Source organism: Siphateles boraxobius, unplaced genomic scaffold (assembly GCF_051911475.1).
Source record: "Siphateles boraxobius isolate OS27281-9 unplaced genomic scaffold, OSU_SipBor_1 223, whole genome shotgun sequence".
Classification (NCBI taxonomy): Eukaryota; Metazoa; Chordata; class Actinopteri; order Cypriniformes; family Leuciscidae; genus Siphateles; species Siphateles boraxobius.
This window is the reverse complement of record NW_027508837.1, coordinates 498,648-517,185: the sequence shown is the minus strand read 5'-3', so window position 1 is coordinate 517,185 and position 18,538 is coordinate 498,648. Positions and strand designations below refer to the sequence as shown.

Genomic DNA, 18,538 nt, shown 5'->3' with positions numbered 1-18,538 from the left:
CTGACGCTGACAGTCACATGACCTTTGTAGGATTTATTCAGTTTCCATCGTAGTTTATGTGCATGTCTTCTTATTAGATAAACTAATAATCATGCATTTTTTATGCACATTTCTAGAATTTATGCACATATTGCAATTTTTTCCCCCCAAAATTTGCATAAAATAGGTGTATGAAAACAGCTAGTGAAGAACTCAAAGGTTTAGTTTGTAGGATCGACTGTGATTGTGTTTTTATCAGTCAGCCTGAAACAGTCACATGTACATGTTTATTCAGATCTGTTCATCTGTTCCGTTTGTGGAAACTGTGGTGCTGGGTTTCGGAGTATTTCTCTGTTATTGTAGAATCATCAGGTTTAGATGAACTGCCTGTAAACGTCCTGTAAAAGTGAAACGCTTGTGGTCGTTTTCTACATCGGCGTCTTCCTGTGTGAGTGCGGAGGATGTCAGACGTTTCTTTAAGACATGTATGCCAGGGTTTATCTATTATCTATTCATCTAGGGTTTATTTATTACATTTATCTAAGCAAACCATAAAACACTTTTTTATTAGAACAAGTTCTCATTTACACACACACACACACACACACACACACACACACACACACACACACACACACACACACACACACACACACACACACACACACACACACACACACACACACACACACACACACACACACACACACACACACACAAAACATCAAGTTACTTGAATATCTTGGTGATAAAATAAAAACATTTGTTTTAGTTGTGTGTGTGTGTAATGTGTTCCCCTTCACACTGTACCGTTTAAAAGTTTAAGAATTGTTTAAAAAAAAAAGAAATTAGCACTTTTATTCATCAAGGATGCATTAAATTAATCAAAAGTGACAATAAAGACATTTATAAGGTTACAAAAGATTCTATTTCGGATAAATGCTGTTCATTTAAACTTTCTATTCATCAAAGAATCCTGGAAAATAAAATGTGTTACTGTTTTCAACACTGATAATAATCATAAATGTTTCTTGAGCATCAAATCATCATATTATAGTGATTTCTGAAGGATCATGTGACACTGAAGACTGGAGTAATGATGCTGATATTTATTTATTTATTTATTTTTCGTCTGTGAAACAATAACATGAGGCTGAACAAATGACAGAATGTTGAGTGATGAAAATAAAGCCATATAAATATTGGTTTCTTGAAATAAATTAAACGTAAACTGAAATATAATAAAAAGTAAAAAAGGCAACATTTCACATTTTTATTTAGTCTAACTTGATGTATAAAAGGGGCATATCATGAAAATCTGACGTTCTCCGTGTGTCAGTGCTGTAATCCGGAGCTTCTACCGACACAGAAACCATGAAAACTGAAACCCCTTAATCTGCACGTTTATAATATTACCGGCCCTTAATCTGCACGTTTATAATATTACCGGCTCTTAATCTGCACGTTTATAATATTACCGGCTCTTAATCTGCACGTTTATAATATTACCGGCCCTTAATCTGTACGTTTATAATATTACCGGCCCTTAATCTGCACGTTTATAATATTACCGGCCCTTAATCTGCACGTTTATGATATTACCGGCCCTTAATCTGCACGTTTATAATATTACCGGCTCTTAATCTGCACGTTTATAATATTACCGGCCCTTAATCTGCACGTTTATGATATTACCGGCTCTTAATCTGCACGTTTATAATATTACCGGCTCTTAATCTGCACGTTTATAATATTACCGGCTCTTAATCTGCACGTTTATAATATTACCGGCCCTTAATCTGCACGTTTATAATATTACCGGCCCTTAATCTGTACGTTTATAATATTACCGGCTCTTAATCTGCACGTTTATAATATTACCGGCTCTTAATCTGCACGTTTATAATATTACCGGCCCTTAATCTGTACGTTTATAATATTACCGGCCCTTAATCTGCACGTTTATAATATTACCGGCCTTTAATCTGCACGTTTATAATATTACCGGCCCTTAATCTGTACGTTTATAATATTACCGGCCCTTAATCTGCACGTTTATAATATTACCGGCTCTTAATCTGCACGTTTATAATATTACCGGCCCTTAATCTGCACGTTTATAATATTACCGACCCTTAATCTGTACGTTTATAATATTACCGGCTCTTAATCTGCACGTTTATAATATTACCGGCCCTTAATCTGCACGTTTATAATATTACCGGCCCTTAATCTGTACGTTTATAATATTACCGGCCCTTAATCTGCACGTTTATAATATTACCGGCTCTTAATCTGCACGTTTATAATATTACCGGCCCTTAATCTGCACGTTTATAATATTACCGGCCCTTAATCTGCACGTTTATGATATTACCGGCCCTTAATCTGCACGTTTATAATATTACCGGCCCTTAATCTGCACGTTTATAATATTACCGGCCCTTAATCTGCACGTTTATAATATTACCGGCCCTTAATCTGTACGTTTATAATATTACCGGCCCTTAATCTGCACGTTTATAATATTACCGGCCCTTAATCTGCACGTTTATAATATTACCGGCCCTTAATCTGTACGTTTATAATATTACCGGCCCTTAATCTGCACGTTTATAATATTACCGGCCCTTAATCTGCACGTTTATAATATTACCGGCCCTTAATCTGCACGTTTATGATATTACCGGCCCTTAATCTGCACGTTTATAATATTACCGGCTCTTAATCTGCACGTTTATAATATTACCGGCCCTTAATCTGCACGTTTATGATATTACCGGCTCTTAATCTGCACGTTTATAATATTACCGGCCCTTAATCTGCACGTTTATAATATTACCGGCTCTTAATCTGCACGTTTATAATATTACCGGCCCTTAATCTGCACGTTTATAATATTACCGGCTCTTAATCTGCACGTTTATAATATTACCGGCCCTTAATCTGCACGTTTATGATATTACCGGCTCTTAATCTGCACGTTTATAATATTACCGGCTCTTAATCTGCACGTTTATAATATTACCGGCTCTTAATCTGCACGTTTATAATATTACCGGCTCTTAATCGGCACGTTTATAATATTACCGGCCCTTAATCTGCACGTTTATAATATTACCGGCTCTTAATCTGCACGTTTATAATATTACCGGCCCTTAATCTGCACGTTTATAATATTACCGGCTCTTAATCTGCACGTTTATAATATTACCGGCTCTTAATCTGCACGTTTATAATATTACCGGCCCTTAATCTGTACGTTTATAATATTACCGGCCCTTAATCTGCACGTTTATAATATTACCGGCCCTTAATCTGCACGTTTATGATATTACCGGCCCTTAATCTGCACGTTTATAATATTACCGGCTCTTAATCTGCACGTTTATAATATTACCGGCCCTTAATCTGCACGTTTATGATATTACCGGCTCTTAATCTGCACGTTTATAATATTACCGGCTCTTAATCTGCACGTTTATAATATTACCGGCTCTTAATCTGCACGTTTATAATATTACCGGCTCTTAATCGGCACGTTTATAATATTACCGGCCCTTAATCTGCACGTTTATAATATTACCGGCTCTTAATCTGCACGTTTATAATATTACCGGCTCTTAATCTGCACGTTTATAATATTACCGGCCCTTAATCTGCACGTTTATAATATTACCGGCCCTTAATCTGCACGTTTATAATATTACCGGCTCTTAATCTGCACGTTTATAATATTACCGGCTCTTAATCTGCACGTTTACACACACCAGCCGACATTCGGTTTCTCGAGTGACAACAGTGAACAGTTCTAACGCACCGGCAGAAGATCCAGCAAAGCCTGAAACTGTTCTGTCGTTGAGCACAGACCCACAAATGTCTCCACTAACATTCAGAAACTCTTCCTGAGTCTCTCCGTACGGCTGCACTCGCTACTGGTTATTCTGGGATTCTGGATGAGTGAGATTGGCCTGTTTTGTTATTGCTGGAGTTTCTGAAGCTCGTGTAAAGACTCCGCCCTCTTCTGAACGAAGGCGGAGCTGCAGCTCATTTGCATTTAAAGGGACACACACAAAAAACGGCGCGTTTTTGCTCACACCCAAAAAGGGACAAATTTGACAAGCTATAAAAAATGATCCGATATTTTGAGCTGAAATTTTAGACGTATTATGGGGATTCCATGTATTACATCTTGTGAAAAGGGGCATAATATTTCACATTTAAAGCTGTATAGACAGTGATTGTGAGTGAAACATCACTTCCTCTGATCAGGTATCTGGACGTTCCTGTGGTTTGTGTGTTTCTGTCTAACGGCCGATCAGTGGATGAAGACCCTCAACACCGCCGGCATCCCTACAGACGGGGTCCACGCCGTCATCGCCTTCTCCTTCTTCTCCCTCGCGTCCTGGGTGAGTGTGTGTGTGTGTGTGTGTGTGTGTGAGATGCAGCCGTCTGAATGAACTGAGGATGTATGAGGAAATCATGTCATAAGAAGCCTTGACTACTGGTGCTCTTCACTTGTCAGTCAAAAATAACCGAATTTTTTATTTCAATGAAATGAATGTACTATATTTGATTTTAATAATGTTTTTAATTAATATTTTGTATTTTTAGGGGATTTTTTGGTACAACATTATACGCTGTATTTATAATCCATTTATTCACGTTATTCACGTTGAGCATAGACCTGAAAAATTTAATTTCCATCTTGAAAGTAAATTGTTAGTGTTTTAGAGCGACAGACTGAAGTTTGATCTCTTTTTAAAGACGAAACTTGGCAGATTATTGCTGAAGTGGAAAAAGTTAAAAAATGTGAACTTAAAAAAGGAACAGAATTTTATGTTTATTGTTATGAAAAATGCACACAAATACTATTTTCAATTTTTATATGAAATCTATATTTCTAAAAACACGTTTTACTCTAAAACTGCAAGAAAATCAAAGCGATAAATCTAAACAAGTTGTGTTCCAAATTTGAGCTTGATATAATAAAAAATGTGTGCGGCTGCAGTTCCAAAAGCTTCCACTAGAGGAACTTCCTCTCATTCGTTTCCAATGCGTCATTTCTGAGCGCAAGTGGCACAAGTGTGACTATTGTTTCAGGACCATTAAACCTGTTCCAATCATGTCCATGATTTTTTTGTGTGTTCACATAGCAAGTGCCAAAACCTTTACCAAGTTTCGTACCATTCAAATTTTCACCCTCTGGTGCTCTTCGGTCATTTTTGAACGAAATATTTGTACGTTTTTTTTTATTATTTTTTTTTACTTCATCGGAATGGTAAGAAACTTGGTAAAGGTTTTGGCACTTGCTATGTGAACACACAAAAAATCTTGGACATGAATAATAAATAAAAAATAAATAAAATATTCAAAAAAAAAAAAAAAAACATTTATATGAGGTTAAACAATGAGGTTTTTTTGTGCCCAAACAAAAAACAACATGAATTATAGTCAACCAAAAAAAAAAAATTGACGAGAGGATTCTTAACGAAAAATGTGCATTTATGCTTTTTTTTAATGCTTTTTTTTTTTTTAAACGTTCATGAAACCCCACTTGTTGATTGACAGTCGAATCTCTCGTCCTCTCAGGGAGCGTTGACTTACTTCGCTCTGGTGAGGTTTCGTCAGGGCGTTGGAGACGTGGGCCGGAGTTACGCTGATCCGCCCACTGACATCACTTCCCCTTATGCTCCGCCCACTGACATCCCTTCAACTTATGTTCCGTCCACTTACCCGTCCTTCCAGAACACCGGGCCAGACGTGTACCAGCAGCCGCCATTCAACCCGAACCCCGACCCGTCCGACCAGAACCGGTACCAGCCGCCCGTCTACTGACAAGCCCCGCCCACCAACAAGCCACGCCCACATGCCAATGAAACACGACACCCGGGTCACGTGACACCGCAGATGTGGGAGGAGCCTCGGCTGGCGGCCAATAGGAGTCTGACTGTGCTTTTACAATGAGGCCATAAATGTGTAAATAGTGTTTTCTTCTGTAGACGAGTTGAGCTTTGCACTGATGAGCTGGAATAAAGTGAAGCCGATCTGTCGCTCACACTCCTGGAATCACAGCAGTGTTTTTGTGTTTTGTTAATGAGTGTTAATGTGGCGGAACAAAAAGAGCTCTTTATCAGTCCGTGAAGAGCCGTTACATCAGAAACATGTGATTCACTGGAGACGAACTGAAGCGGTTGCTAAAGGCTTTTGTTTGCTTCCAGATCTGATTCAGTGTGAGAAACTGATTCTCTGGTTTTGTTTGTGTCTAGATCCACAGAAACACACTGATGCTGGTTTTATCTGTTCGGACTGGTGTTTTTCTGCTGCTCTGGTTTTCCTGTAGAAGATCGTTTCTGCCACGGAATAAAAAAATATCACATTTCTAGGAATTATGAGTTATAAAATCCAAGATATACTCTAGCGTTCAAAAGTTTGGGGTCAGTAAGAGTCTCTTCTGCTCACCAAGGCGGCATTAATTTGATCAAAAATACAGTAAAAAGTCAAATATTATAAAAATCAGCTGTTTTCTATGTGAATATATAGTAAAGTGTAATTTATTCCTGTGATCAAAGCTGAATTTTCAGCATCATTACTCCAGTCTTCAGTGTCACATGATCCTTCAGAAATCACTATAATATGATGATTTGATGCTCAAGAAACATTTGATTATCAATATTAATATTGTGCAAACAGTGATGCATTAAGATTATTTGATGACTGGAAAGTTCGAAAGAACAGCATTTTTTTCAAAAATAATCTTTTGTAACAATATAAATATAAAAATTTATTTACGGTCACTTTTGATAATTTAATGCAATCTAGATGAATAAAAGTATCAATTTATTTAAAAAAAAAAAGATTCTAACTTTAGTGTAAACTCAGTTTAGAGAAAATAAAAATTAGTGCAGAATTGAGCTTTCTAATTAGTTTTATATACGATGGCAGAAACAAGCTTCTATATATACAGTAACATTAATACATCAGTATTGTTTTTGAATATTTTCAATTTTGTTTAGATTTGTTTGTGTGGTCTGTATGCAATTCACATGTTTTCACTGCTTAAAGATTTTGGCATTTACATTTTGTATATTTTCAGGTATACGGTGTTTTCTTTGAATAACCAGATTACAGTTATTTCTATTGCACCTAAAAACAAACAAAAACACCGGTGTTTATTTCTAAATTAAAACAAACAAGTCTTTGATTGAGAAACTTCATTTTTATTTACACGCATCTGTTGAATTAAAACTAACTTCTCATGTAACAAATTCCTAGTGAGCAGAAAATGTTTAATAAAAAATAAAATAAATTCATCATAATAGAACATCACTTCCATGGCAGTGTTTCAGGATGTCAGCTGGTCTTGTTAGACAAATTTATATAATTTAAGTTCATTTATATTAAAACACGTTCAAAGGATCAGAAGACACAAACACAATATTTTGCTGGATACTAAACAAGGAAATAAAGTGATCATTTACAGGATAAACACATTAAGTGCTATAGTAAGAGTTATGTTCAGATGTGAAGGGAAGAGAAGAGTTTGCGTGATGCGCTTTGATCCAGAGGTTTTCCTGACGTCACATGATGTGGAGGAGTCTCGTCTCGCACCGGCTCTCGGTTCTCTTTACTCTTCATCAGATCTCCATAACACACACGACACACAGCGTGATATTTATCAGAGCCGCCGATCACCTCCACCTGAGGAACACAAGCATAAGGCTGGAACTATATATAGCGCAAAACAGAACTGCAAAAATATGTATCGTGGACAGTCAAAATTAAACATTTCTGTGTGAGAAAAAATGTCAAGTTTTCAGAGTTATATATATATATATAGTCTGGACACAAACTCTGAAAACCTGAAGTTTTTTCATATATATATATAGTATATTATAAATGTAATTAATATTAAAATAACAGCAATAAAAACAAAAAAGGTAAAATAAATATAAATCTAATTTATATTAGCTAAAATACCCACATTTGTTTATTTTACGTTTATTTTTTTTATTTTACTATGTATATAAATGCATTTAATATTTAATTACATTTATAATATTTAATGTATTTTATCATTTTATTTGTTTTACAGTACTTGATATTTTTCGCTATACTATATATTTTCATTATATTTATATATAGTTTATAATGTATAATGCAATGGGGGGATATTTGTTGGTCCTGATAATGCCAACTGTCTGATGTTACCAGACATCAATAATAATTATAAATAATAAATAAACTTCATGCTTAATCAAAACATTTTTAAAGTAATTATCAAGGTCACATAACTTAATTTTTTCAATTAAGCATGAAGTTTATTTACTTATTTATTTTAAAGGCAGCAGGTTTACAATTTCTTTTTTAAAAGTTATGTAAATAAACTTCATGCTTTATCAAAAAAAATTAAGTAATGTGGAAGCAAGCATGAAGTGTATTTACTTAACTTCAAAAACATTTTTTAGTAAACCCGTTGCCTTAATTTTTTAAGTAAATAAACTTCATGCTTAATAAAAAAAAAAAAAGTAATGTGGAATTGTCAAGTTCACATTCATTTTTTCAATTAAGCATTAAGTTTATTTACTTAAAAAATTGCCTTAAAATGATTAAGTGAGCAGTTTTTACAGCACAGGATGAGGATGTGACACTGACCGCTTCTGCTGTGAAAGTGTGTGTGTGTGTGTGTGTGTGTGTTCTTCACCTCTTTCTCAGAGCCCAGTCTCTTGGTGTAAGCGGCTTCTTTAAAGCACTGCATGCACACGGCGTTCAGCTTCACCACACTCTCCGCTACAGGAACCAGATTCAGGATATTACCGAAGGGCTGCGCAGACACAAGGGTCAAAGGTCATCAGCAGCGCTCAGAATAAAATATGTGTCAAATGATCAAATTTATATATTAATAACATAACTTGTATTAAAAAAATACACGTGAAAATATATAGCATAGCGAAATATATAGTATTGTAAAACAAATAAAATGATAAATTATAAATGTAATTAAATATTAAATGCATTTATATACATAGCTAAAATACACGCATATTTATATTACATTTTACTAACATAAATTAGATTTATACTCATTTCATTTTACTATTTTATTTGTTTTTATTGCTGTTATTTTACTGTCTATAAGTGCATTTAATATTAATTACATTTATAATATTTTATATATACATTATCAATTTATTTATTTTACGATATATATATATATATATATATGGAAGGGTTGAAGAGCATAAACAGCTGTGCTCTACCAGGCAAACGGTGTACGAGGTTTCTTATAAGCTGGAAGCGTTAATAAGTTCATACATCAGGAAATGGTTGGGAGTTCTGCCTCAGCAGAGTGGGACTTTATAGTAAAGGAGTATTGCAGCTGCCAGTCTCTGCTTTAACCGAGGAGTTTAAGTGTGCCAAGGTCAGACTGGAAATGACTTTAGCAGAGTCACGCGACAAATGTGTAAGGGAGGCGGCCCCTGTGGTAAAAACTGGTAGAAAGTGGTCAGCAAAGAAATCTGTAGTAGAGGCAAAGGCTGACCTTCAAATTGGGGATATCGTGGGACAGGTACAGCATGGAAGAGGGGGTTTTGGGCTCAGTTTAGCTCCTCCTAAATGGCACAAGGCAGGCCCAGCCCAAAGGAGGAAGCTGGTAGTCAACGAGGTGCGAAAGCAGGAGGAGAGGATGAGATGTATAAAGGCCATTTCCCAGGCCAAGCAGGGAGAGTGGATGAGATGGGAGAGTGTGGAACAACGCAAAATGGGCTGGCAAGACCTTTGGTCAATGGAAGAGAGTAGGATCAGTTTCCTTATCAGGTCACCATATGATGTTCTCCCATCACCGCAGAACCTAAACCTCTGGGTAGGAGAGGATCCCTCTTGTCCTCTGTGTTCATCACCTGCCACATTAAGGCACATTTTGACAGGATGTAAGGTGGCTCTTAGCCAGGGTCGGTTTACTTGGCGGCATGACCACAGGGATTAAAGTGGAAAAAAATCTTCTAACTGAACTTTTTTCAGGCCAAGGTATATTCCTTTAACTTTATTTAAATAGTCGAGACCAATAGCGTTTTAAGGGGAGATGTTTTAAACAGCTTTAATATTGCCTGTTTGCGTATTTTAAAAGCCATTTTAATCTATGAAAAAGAATTACTTAGCTTGACAAATAATCAACCATCTACATAACTTTTCAGTGCATGTTTTTATTTATTTTATAAGACCAAACATGCTATATTAATATATAGTTTGTTCCATGGCAAATCGTTTTGGCTGAGGGCAAAGTGAAGTTTCATAACTTTATATATTTAGGCTATTTAACTTTAGTCAGCTCTCTAATAGGCTACAATGTTAATGTTTGACTGAATTGTTTGCTTTATTTCTCCATGTTAGCTTCTTATAGCCTACCTATTACTTATACTTTTATACTGGATATTATTGATCATTAAAACTGACATTTAACAAAAAGAGACAGGGTTGTGTAATGTTATATATTCTAAAATGTATAAAATATTTATATATTTTACTATGCATTCTCTTCACTGTATGTGTACATGTATAATAAAATAAAACGATACAACCCTGTCTCTATTGATCATTAAAACTGACATTTAACAAACAATTTTTCATATTTTTAAAATGAAAACAAAAGCAGCAGGGTTGTGTTTTATATTTCGTGTTGTTATAAATATATGCAGCAAAGATAATCAATGTGCGTTGCCTGAACCACATTTGTGTGGGCAATATGTTTATGATAAAATGTTCATTTATAATGAAAAGAGGTGTTTTATATGCATTTCGTTTTATTGTTGATGAAAAGAGGCAGAGTTGTATTTTATACCATATTTCGTTTTATTGTTGCCTAAAATATACATAATCGGAGTAGCAGAGCGAGCTGAGTGACGCGATCAAGAACACCGCGGTTCCGTTTGCAGAATAACCGGACTCGCGTCCTCGGGAGTTAGTTCCTCGGAGTCTAACTTGGCAAGTCTGAACTACCAAGGACGCAAGTCCGAAGTTTGCGTAGGTTACTTGGTATTGAGAAACGGCCAATATTGACCCGCGTTCTGTTTTCTAGCATGCGCCAAGTTGAGTGTGAAACAAGACCAACGCTGCGGGCGGCTCCGGGAACAAACACGCTCGAATTCGGACCGCAACAAACCAGCTGTAGTCTGACATGCACTTCTCCAAAAGTGAACACGGAGCAGTTTTTCCGTGCGCGGGATTTGAAAACCCGGAGTGGACCAAAAGCGAAGCGATTACAAAATGCTTAAATTGGAGAGAGGAACGGATCTTTCCTTAATTTAAGACCTATGCAAACTAAAATTAAGACATTTATCACACTATTTGAGAAACGAAAGCCTATTTACGGCCTTAAAATTATGAAACGTGAATTTAAGGCATGGATCGACGGAAATCCGTCCTAGACTCGGTGCAATCGACGGAAATCCGACTCGGTGCAATCGACGGAAATCCGTCGTAGACTCGGTGCAATCGGCGGAAATCCGTCGTAGACTCGGTGCAATCGGCGGAAATCCGTCCTAGACTCGGTGCAATCGGCGGAAATCCGTCCTAGACTCGGTGCAATCGGCGGAAATCCGTCCTAGACTCGGTGCAATCGGCGGAAATCCGTCCTAGACTCGGTGCAATCGGCGGAAATCCGTCCTAGACTCGGTGCAATCGACGGAAATCCGTCCTAGACTCGGTGCAATCGGCGGAAATCCGTCCTAGACTCGGTGCAATCGGCGGAAATCCGTCCTAGACTCGGTGCAATCGGCGGAAATCCGTCCTAGACTCGGTGCAATCGACGGAAATCCGTCCTAGACTCGGTGCAATCGACGGAAATCCGTCCTAGACTCGGTGCAATCGACGGAAATCCGTCCTAGACTCGGTGCAATCGACGGAAATCCGTCCTAGACTCGGTGCAATCGACGGAAATCCGTCCTAGACTCGGTGCAATCGACGGAAATCCGTCGTAGACTCGGTGCAATCGACGGAAATCCGTCCTAGACTCGGTGCAATCGGCGGAAATCCGTCCTAGACTCGGTGCAATCGACGGAAATCCGTCCTAGACTCGGTGCAATCGACGGAAATCCGTCCTAGACTCGGTGCAATCGACGGAAATCCGTCCTAGACTCGGTGCAATCGACGGAAATCCGTCCTAGACTCGGTGCAATCGACGGAAATCCGTCCTAGACTCGGTGCAATCGACGGAAATCCGTCCTAGACTCGGTGCAATCGACGGAAATCCGTCCTAGACTCGGTGCAATCGGCGGAAATCCGTCGTAGACTCGGTGCAATCGGCGGAAATCCGTCGTAGACTCGGTGCAATCGGCGGAAATCCGTCGTAGACTCGGTGCAATCGGCGGAAATCCGTCGTAGACTCGGTGCAATCGGCGGAAATCCGTCGTAGACTCGGTGCAATCGACGGAAATCCGTCCTAGACTCGGTGCAATCGACGGAAATCCGTCCTAGACTCGGTGCAATCGACGGAAATCCGTCCTAGACTCGGTGCAATCGACGGAAATCCGTCCTAGACTCGGTGCAATCGACGGAAATCCGTCCTAGACTCGGTGCAATCGACGGAAATCCGTCCTAGACTCGGTGCAATCGACGGAAATCCGTCCTAGACTCGGTGCAATCGACGGAAATCCGTCCTAGACTCGGTGCAATCGGCGGAAATCCGTCGTAGACTCGGTGCAATCGGCGGAAATCCGTCGTAGACTCGGTGCAATCGGCGGAAATCCGTGGTAGACTCGGTGCAATCGGCGGAAATCCGTCGTAGACTCGGTGCAATCGGCGGAAATCCGTCGTAGACTCGGTGCAATCGGCGGAAATCCGTCGTAGACTCGGTGCAATCGGCGGAAATCCGTCGTAGACTCGGTGCAATCGGCGGAAATCCGTCGTAGACTCGGTGCAATCGGCGGAAATCCGTCGTAGACTCGGTGCAATCGGCGGAAATCCGTCGTAGACTCGGTGCAATCGGCGGAAATCCGTCGTAGACTCGGTGCAATCGGCGGAAATCCGTCGTAGACTCGCTGCAATCGGCGGAAATCCGTCATAGCGACGGAGAACTTTAACCCCTGTGACCAAGTATTGCGATGTTTGGCTTTAGCATTGGAAGACAAGCGTAGTATGACCAATAAGTTGCCACCTGTTCTAGCAAAACATTACACACAGAAGACAATATTCCTCCGCCCAGGCGAGCAACCACCAAGAAAAAGTGCTAACACCAATTCTCGCCCAGGACAACTGGAAGCTGCTAGGGACTGGAAGATGCTGGCTGATCTTGATCAACGGCTTATTTTTCCACCTGAGACTGCCACCACTAACCTACGACCAGATATTGTTTTGTGGTCTGGATCAGCACGCATTGTTCAACTGATAGAGTTAACAGTGCCATGGGAGGATGCGGTAGATGAGGCATATGAGAGGAAGAAACTGCGGTATGCTCATCTGGCCACTGAAGCAGAACAGCGAGGATGGAGAGTCCAGGTTTATCCAGTGGAAGTGGGTTGTCGAGGTTTTGTGGCACACTCTACAACCCGGTTCCTCAGAGACGTCGGATTCAGTGGCCAAGAGTTGCGTCGCACAGTAAAGCGCTTATCTGAAGCAGCAGAAAGGATCAGCAACCGGCTGTGGTTGAGACGGAAAGATTCTAGCTGGCTGTGTACAGGCCGCCATGCTACGGTTTCTTGAAAATTGAAGAGTCTGTTGGTTTATTTGTATAGGTTGTATAGTATTTACAGTCATTACGTTCCTGTGTATATTGCGTGAATGACGGGTGGTTGGGCAGATATTGTGTTTTGCGGTAGGTGGTATGCCATACGGAACCGTTGCCACTGAAACTGCATATTAACGCACCAGTGGGGATCGACAGCCTTAGTCAAACGGGTTGGCGCGTATGGTTGGGTTGCGGAGAGATTGTGGTTAGGTCTCAGCAGCAAGAGGGAAGTAGAGGTCAGTAAGCTGGGCTGAGTTGAGTGGGGGACGGAGGGGGGGGACTCTGGGACGCCAGAGACACTGTCGATCCCTCTTGAGGTGTCGTGGGCTAGTGGACGAAACACTGAGGACGGAAGGTGCCCACTTGAAGACCCTAGAGATGTCCCCTACTCAGCTCAATCCAGACGGTTGTCATGGGGGACCGCACTGTGGTTGCAGCCGTTGTGTGTGCTGACGCGTGTTAACACCAGACAGAAGGAGATTTACATCACCATATGGAAAGAAGCGTAAATGGATGGAGAAGCATAGGTTACTGTAAAGCTACGTCTTAGTTGGTGATTATCTTGGCGAAAGCCGAGTACAAATCAGCATGAAGTTTTAACATCTACTCTCGTGTAATGGAAATCATTTTTATATATATATGTGTGTGTATTTATCTATACAAATTATATATAAAATACTTTAGTAAAAATAAATGTTTAAAACAAACTAGTACAAATTTTATATATATAAAATAAATTGTAAATACATATAAATATAATTTTAAATACACAAAGGCATACAAATAAAGCATAGTACAAAAATATATAGTAAAATAAATCAAGTAAAACAAATAAAATGCTAGAGTTTATATAATAATAATTAAAAACACAGATAAAATATATAGTATAATATAGGATATTTAAAATTAAACCGTATTATATAGGACGAGAAAGGCTAGATTGATTAGCATTGCATTATAAATATACTTTATTTCTTATGAAATTACCCGAGATAAACTATATATAGTCACAGTCAAACGTTTTATACTGGTGCAAAACTTTCAGTCCTAGCAGCACCAGTGCTATGTGCAAAAGTTAAGCTACAGCCCTGGAAATAAATAAATATAAATATATATATCAGGGTCCCCGCGGATCCTTAAAAAGTCTTAAATTAGATTTAAATTTAAGGCCATAGTTTAGTTTAAGTCTTATTTTAACTAATGAAAGTTCTTAAATTTTCAATGTCATTTTGACTTAGACATATCCGAATGTTTTCCAAATTAAAACCATCTAATTAGTTTACTTGATCTTTCGTGGATTTGCTTGATCACGTGACATTTCGCGTCAGCATGGCGTCGGTCTCCCGCGCGCGAAACAGGAGAGTAATAATACATTAGATAATTACGTCCCTAAATGAGTTTCTCATATTTATATCATATTATGTTGTTATCATACAATATCACATCAGCAAGAGGGCCGTTTTCCCGTGAACAATAGCAAATGTGATATTTATTTTATATAACAGATCAATCATGAGCAATAAATGAACATTGTGAGTTACATAAAACAATATTGTCAATATTGTTTGTTTTCCCTGTATTTCGCCGACGAGAATTTCAAGATGAAACCGTCGCAGTCTCAGTGCAACAGACGGCCATGATTATTTTGAGTGAAATCTGCATTTTGAACGAATTATTTTAACGATTTAATGAACAGTTTTTCCTGAATGAATCAGCCGTTTGAACAATCGGTCGAATGAATGACTCACTGAGACAGTGACTTGCCGCCAGTGCGGGTTTAGTTTCACATTTAAATTACCCTTTAATTTAAATGTTACAATTAGAAATCAGTTCATATTTAAATATTGAATAAAAAAACAACTCATAGCTTTATTTATGCACTTGTAAATGGAGTGTAAATATATTAATGCCAGTTCTGATGCTGCTTCTGTGTCACCTCTGCACTGCAAAGATGGATTTTGATTGAATGGTAACAGTGGTATTGTGTTATTATTCTAATCGTTTAATTTGAATGTTAGAATTTGACATAAGAGGTGATGCATACCTCCAAGTAAAAAAAAAATAAAAAAAAGTCGAAATATAGGTGAAAATGCCCCTGGAAATCAATTTAAGGTTGCACATATTGACCGTTAATAAAAACATTAAATTTCTGTCACTGCTGGGAACTGACCACTGCATAGAATATGAAAAATATGAATATCTTCGTGAGTCAGCTGTCAACAACAGGCCTAAACCAGCCATGGTACCAGCACACACACACCTTTCTCTGGAAGGTTCCATCAAGCGCTGCTACTATGATGATTTTGCCCAGGTTGGCCATTTCTTCACAGAACTCAACTGTGTCTGGAAACTGCAAAACCCAAAGATCTGAATTATTGAAGAACATAAAGCATAACATGAGACTGAGAACATAATAATGATTGACACGTACAAACTGTCCCTCGTCGATGCCGATCACACACGCCTGGAGAGCCAGAGACCGAACATCACTCAGAAGACTAGCAGGAACAGCCTCCATCATGCTCCTGTACACACACACCAGTTACACACACACACCAGTCACACACACACACCAGTCACACACACCAGTCACACACACATGAGTTACACACACATGAGTTACACACACACACCAGTCACACACACATGAGTTACACACACCAGTCACACACACACACCAGTTACACACACACACCAGTCACACACACACACCAGTCACACACACACACCAGTCACACACACACACACGTCACACACACACACACGTCACACACACACACACGTCACACACACACACACCAGTCACACACCAGTCACACACACACCCACACCAGTTACACACACACACACACGTTACACACACACACCAGTCACACACACATGAGTTACACACACACACCAGATACACACACACCAGATACACACACACCAGATACACACACACACACGTTACACACACACACGTTACACACACACACACGTTACACACACACGTTACACACACACGTTACACACACACGTTACACACACACACGTTACACACACACACGTTACACACACACACACACATCCCAGTTACACACACACACATTCCAGTTACACACACATCCCAGTTACACAAACACACACACACACACACATCCGTTACACACACACACATCCGTTACACACACACACCAGTTACACACACACACCAGTTACACACACACACACACCAGTTACACACACACACACACACCAGTTACACACACACACACACACCAGTTACACACACACACACACACCAGTTACACACACACACACACACCAGTTACACACACACACCAGTTACACACACACACCAGTTACACACACACACCAGTTACACACACACACCAGTTACACACACACACACACCAGTTACACACACACACACACCAGTTACACACACACACACACCAGTTACACACACACACACACCAGTTACACACACACACACACCAGTTACACACACACACACACCAGTTACACACACACACCAGTTACACACACACACACACCAGTTACACACACACACACACCAGTTACACACACACACACACCAGTTACACACACACACACACATCAGTTACACACACACACACACATCAGTTACACACACACACACACATCCGTTACACACACACACACACATCCGTTACACACACACACACACATCCGTTACACACACACACACACACATCCGTTACACACACATCAGTTACACACACATCAGTTACACACACATCAGTTACACACACATCAGTTACACACACATCAGTTACACACACATCAGTTACACACACATCAGTTACACACACATCAGTTACACACACATCAGTTACACACACATCAGTTACACACACATCAGTTACACACACATCAGTTACACACACACACACACACACTGCTTCTTACATGTCATGTGTGGCCATCCCCGTCTGAGAATAGCGAGTGTCTTTGGCGTATTTGATGAGCAAACAGGAATACTGAGCGACCTGGAACCTCCTCACACGCCTCATCAGCTCCGTGCTGGACACACACACACACACATTAATACTTCACTCACAAAACGCCTTACATCAGGAGTTTCACTGGTTTGAACAAGACTTTATATGCATCAGAAGAAAGTGACACTAGAGTCTCAGATATAAAGAGTGCATTACAGCGCGTGTGTTTACGCTTACATTTAACAATTATCCCCAAACAATGACTTGCTTTTATTATAAACAGAGCTTGTGACGTCAGGAACAGCTAAGCTTAGAAAACTAGGATATAATTTACATAAACAGCACTGGGAGTCTCTGACAACATGAAGGTCAGTGTGAAAACACACACACACACACACACACACACACACACACTTTTTTCGCGCTATAATCGTGTTGGCTTTGTTACATTGTAACTGGTCGCGCGCCTGCATCTGCGTTTGCCGCCATTCCGCTGAACCAAAACGCAGTTTACCAGAGTTTTACAGTCATAATTCATATCATTTAATGCATGTAGTGAGGATTTATTCGCTCACCTTTTTCCTGAGAACATCGGTCCGAAAATAACCTGAGAAAATGACAAAGAAATAATGACGTCTTTAATATTTACATTTACAAAAGCTTTGAATCCACAACAATAACGTGTAAAAAAGTTAAACGGTCACGCACCTGGATCTGTCCTGTTGTCTTCCGCGGGGAATTGGGTAAAATCTTCGCTACATTCAAACAATCCATGTTTTTTGTTCTGTTTTTATGGTTATCTCGACATACAGTGTGACTTACAACAGGATTTGAACCTCCCGCCACCGCCAGTTTGTCTTTTTATAGTTCC

At 39.4% G+C, this 18,538-nt stretch overlaps 2 protein-coding genes across 2 annotated transcripts in view; one reads left to right on the top strand and one right to left on the bottom strand.

Annotated features, from left to right (window-relative positions):
- Nucleotides 1–7,284, top strand: part of LOC143747520 (synaptogyrin-3-like) — a 13,406-nt gene extending 6,122 nt beyond the window's left edge. Inside the window, exons 3-4 of the mRNA XM_077240313.1 lie at nucleotides 4,252–4,388; nucleotides 5,572–7,284. Coding sequence (XP_077096428.1) covers nucleotides 4,252–4,388; nucleotides 5,572–5,817 — 383 coding nt within the window. The 3' untranslated portion in view covers nucleotides 5,818–7,284. The remainder of the gene's footprint in view (nucleotides 1–4,251; nucleotides 4,389–5,571) is intronic.
- LOC143747521 (thymidine kinase, cytosolic-like) lies at nucleotides 7,208–18,538 on the bottom strand. The gene is made up of 7 exons (XM_077240314.1): nucleotides 18,376–18,538; nucleotides 18,243–18,274; nucleotides 17,636–17,749; nucleotides 16,131–16,224; nucleotides 15,960–16,049; nucleotides 8,684–8,803; nucleotides 7,208–7,680 (listed from the first exon to the last, which is right to left on the bottom strand). Exons 1-7 carry the CDS (start codon nucleotides 18,439–18,441, stop codon nucleotides 7,498–7,500), a joined length of 699 nt encoding a protein of 232 aa, XP_077096429.1. The 5' UTR covers nucleotides 18,442–18,538; the 3' UTR covers nucleotides 7,208–7,497.

Coding starts and splice junctions, on each gene's coding strand:
- LOC143747521 (XM_077240314.1), bottom strand. CDS start 18,441: ATGGATTGTTTGAATGTAGCGAAGATTTTACCCAATTCCCCGCGGAAG. Junction 18,275..18,375: donor AGACAACAGGACAGATCCAG/GTGCGTGACCGT, acceptor TCATTTTCTCAG/GTTATTTTCGGACCGATGTT. Junction 8,804..15,959: donor ATGGAACCTTCCAGAGAAAG/GTGTGTGTGTGC, acceptor GTGTCTGCGCAG/CCCTTCGGTAATATCCTGAA.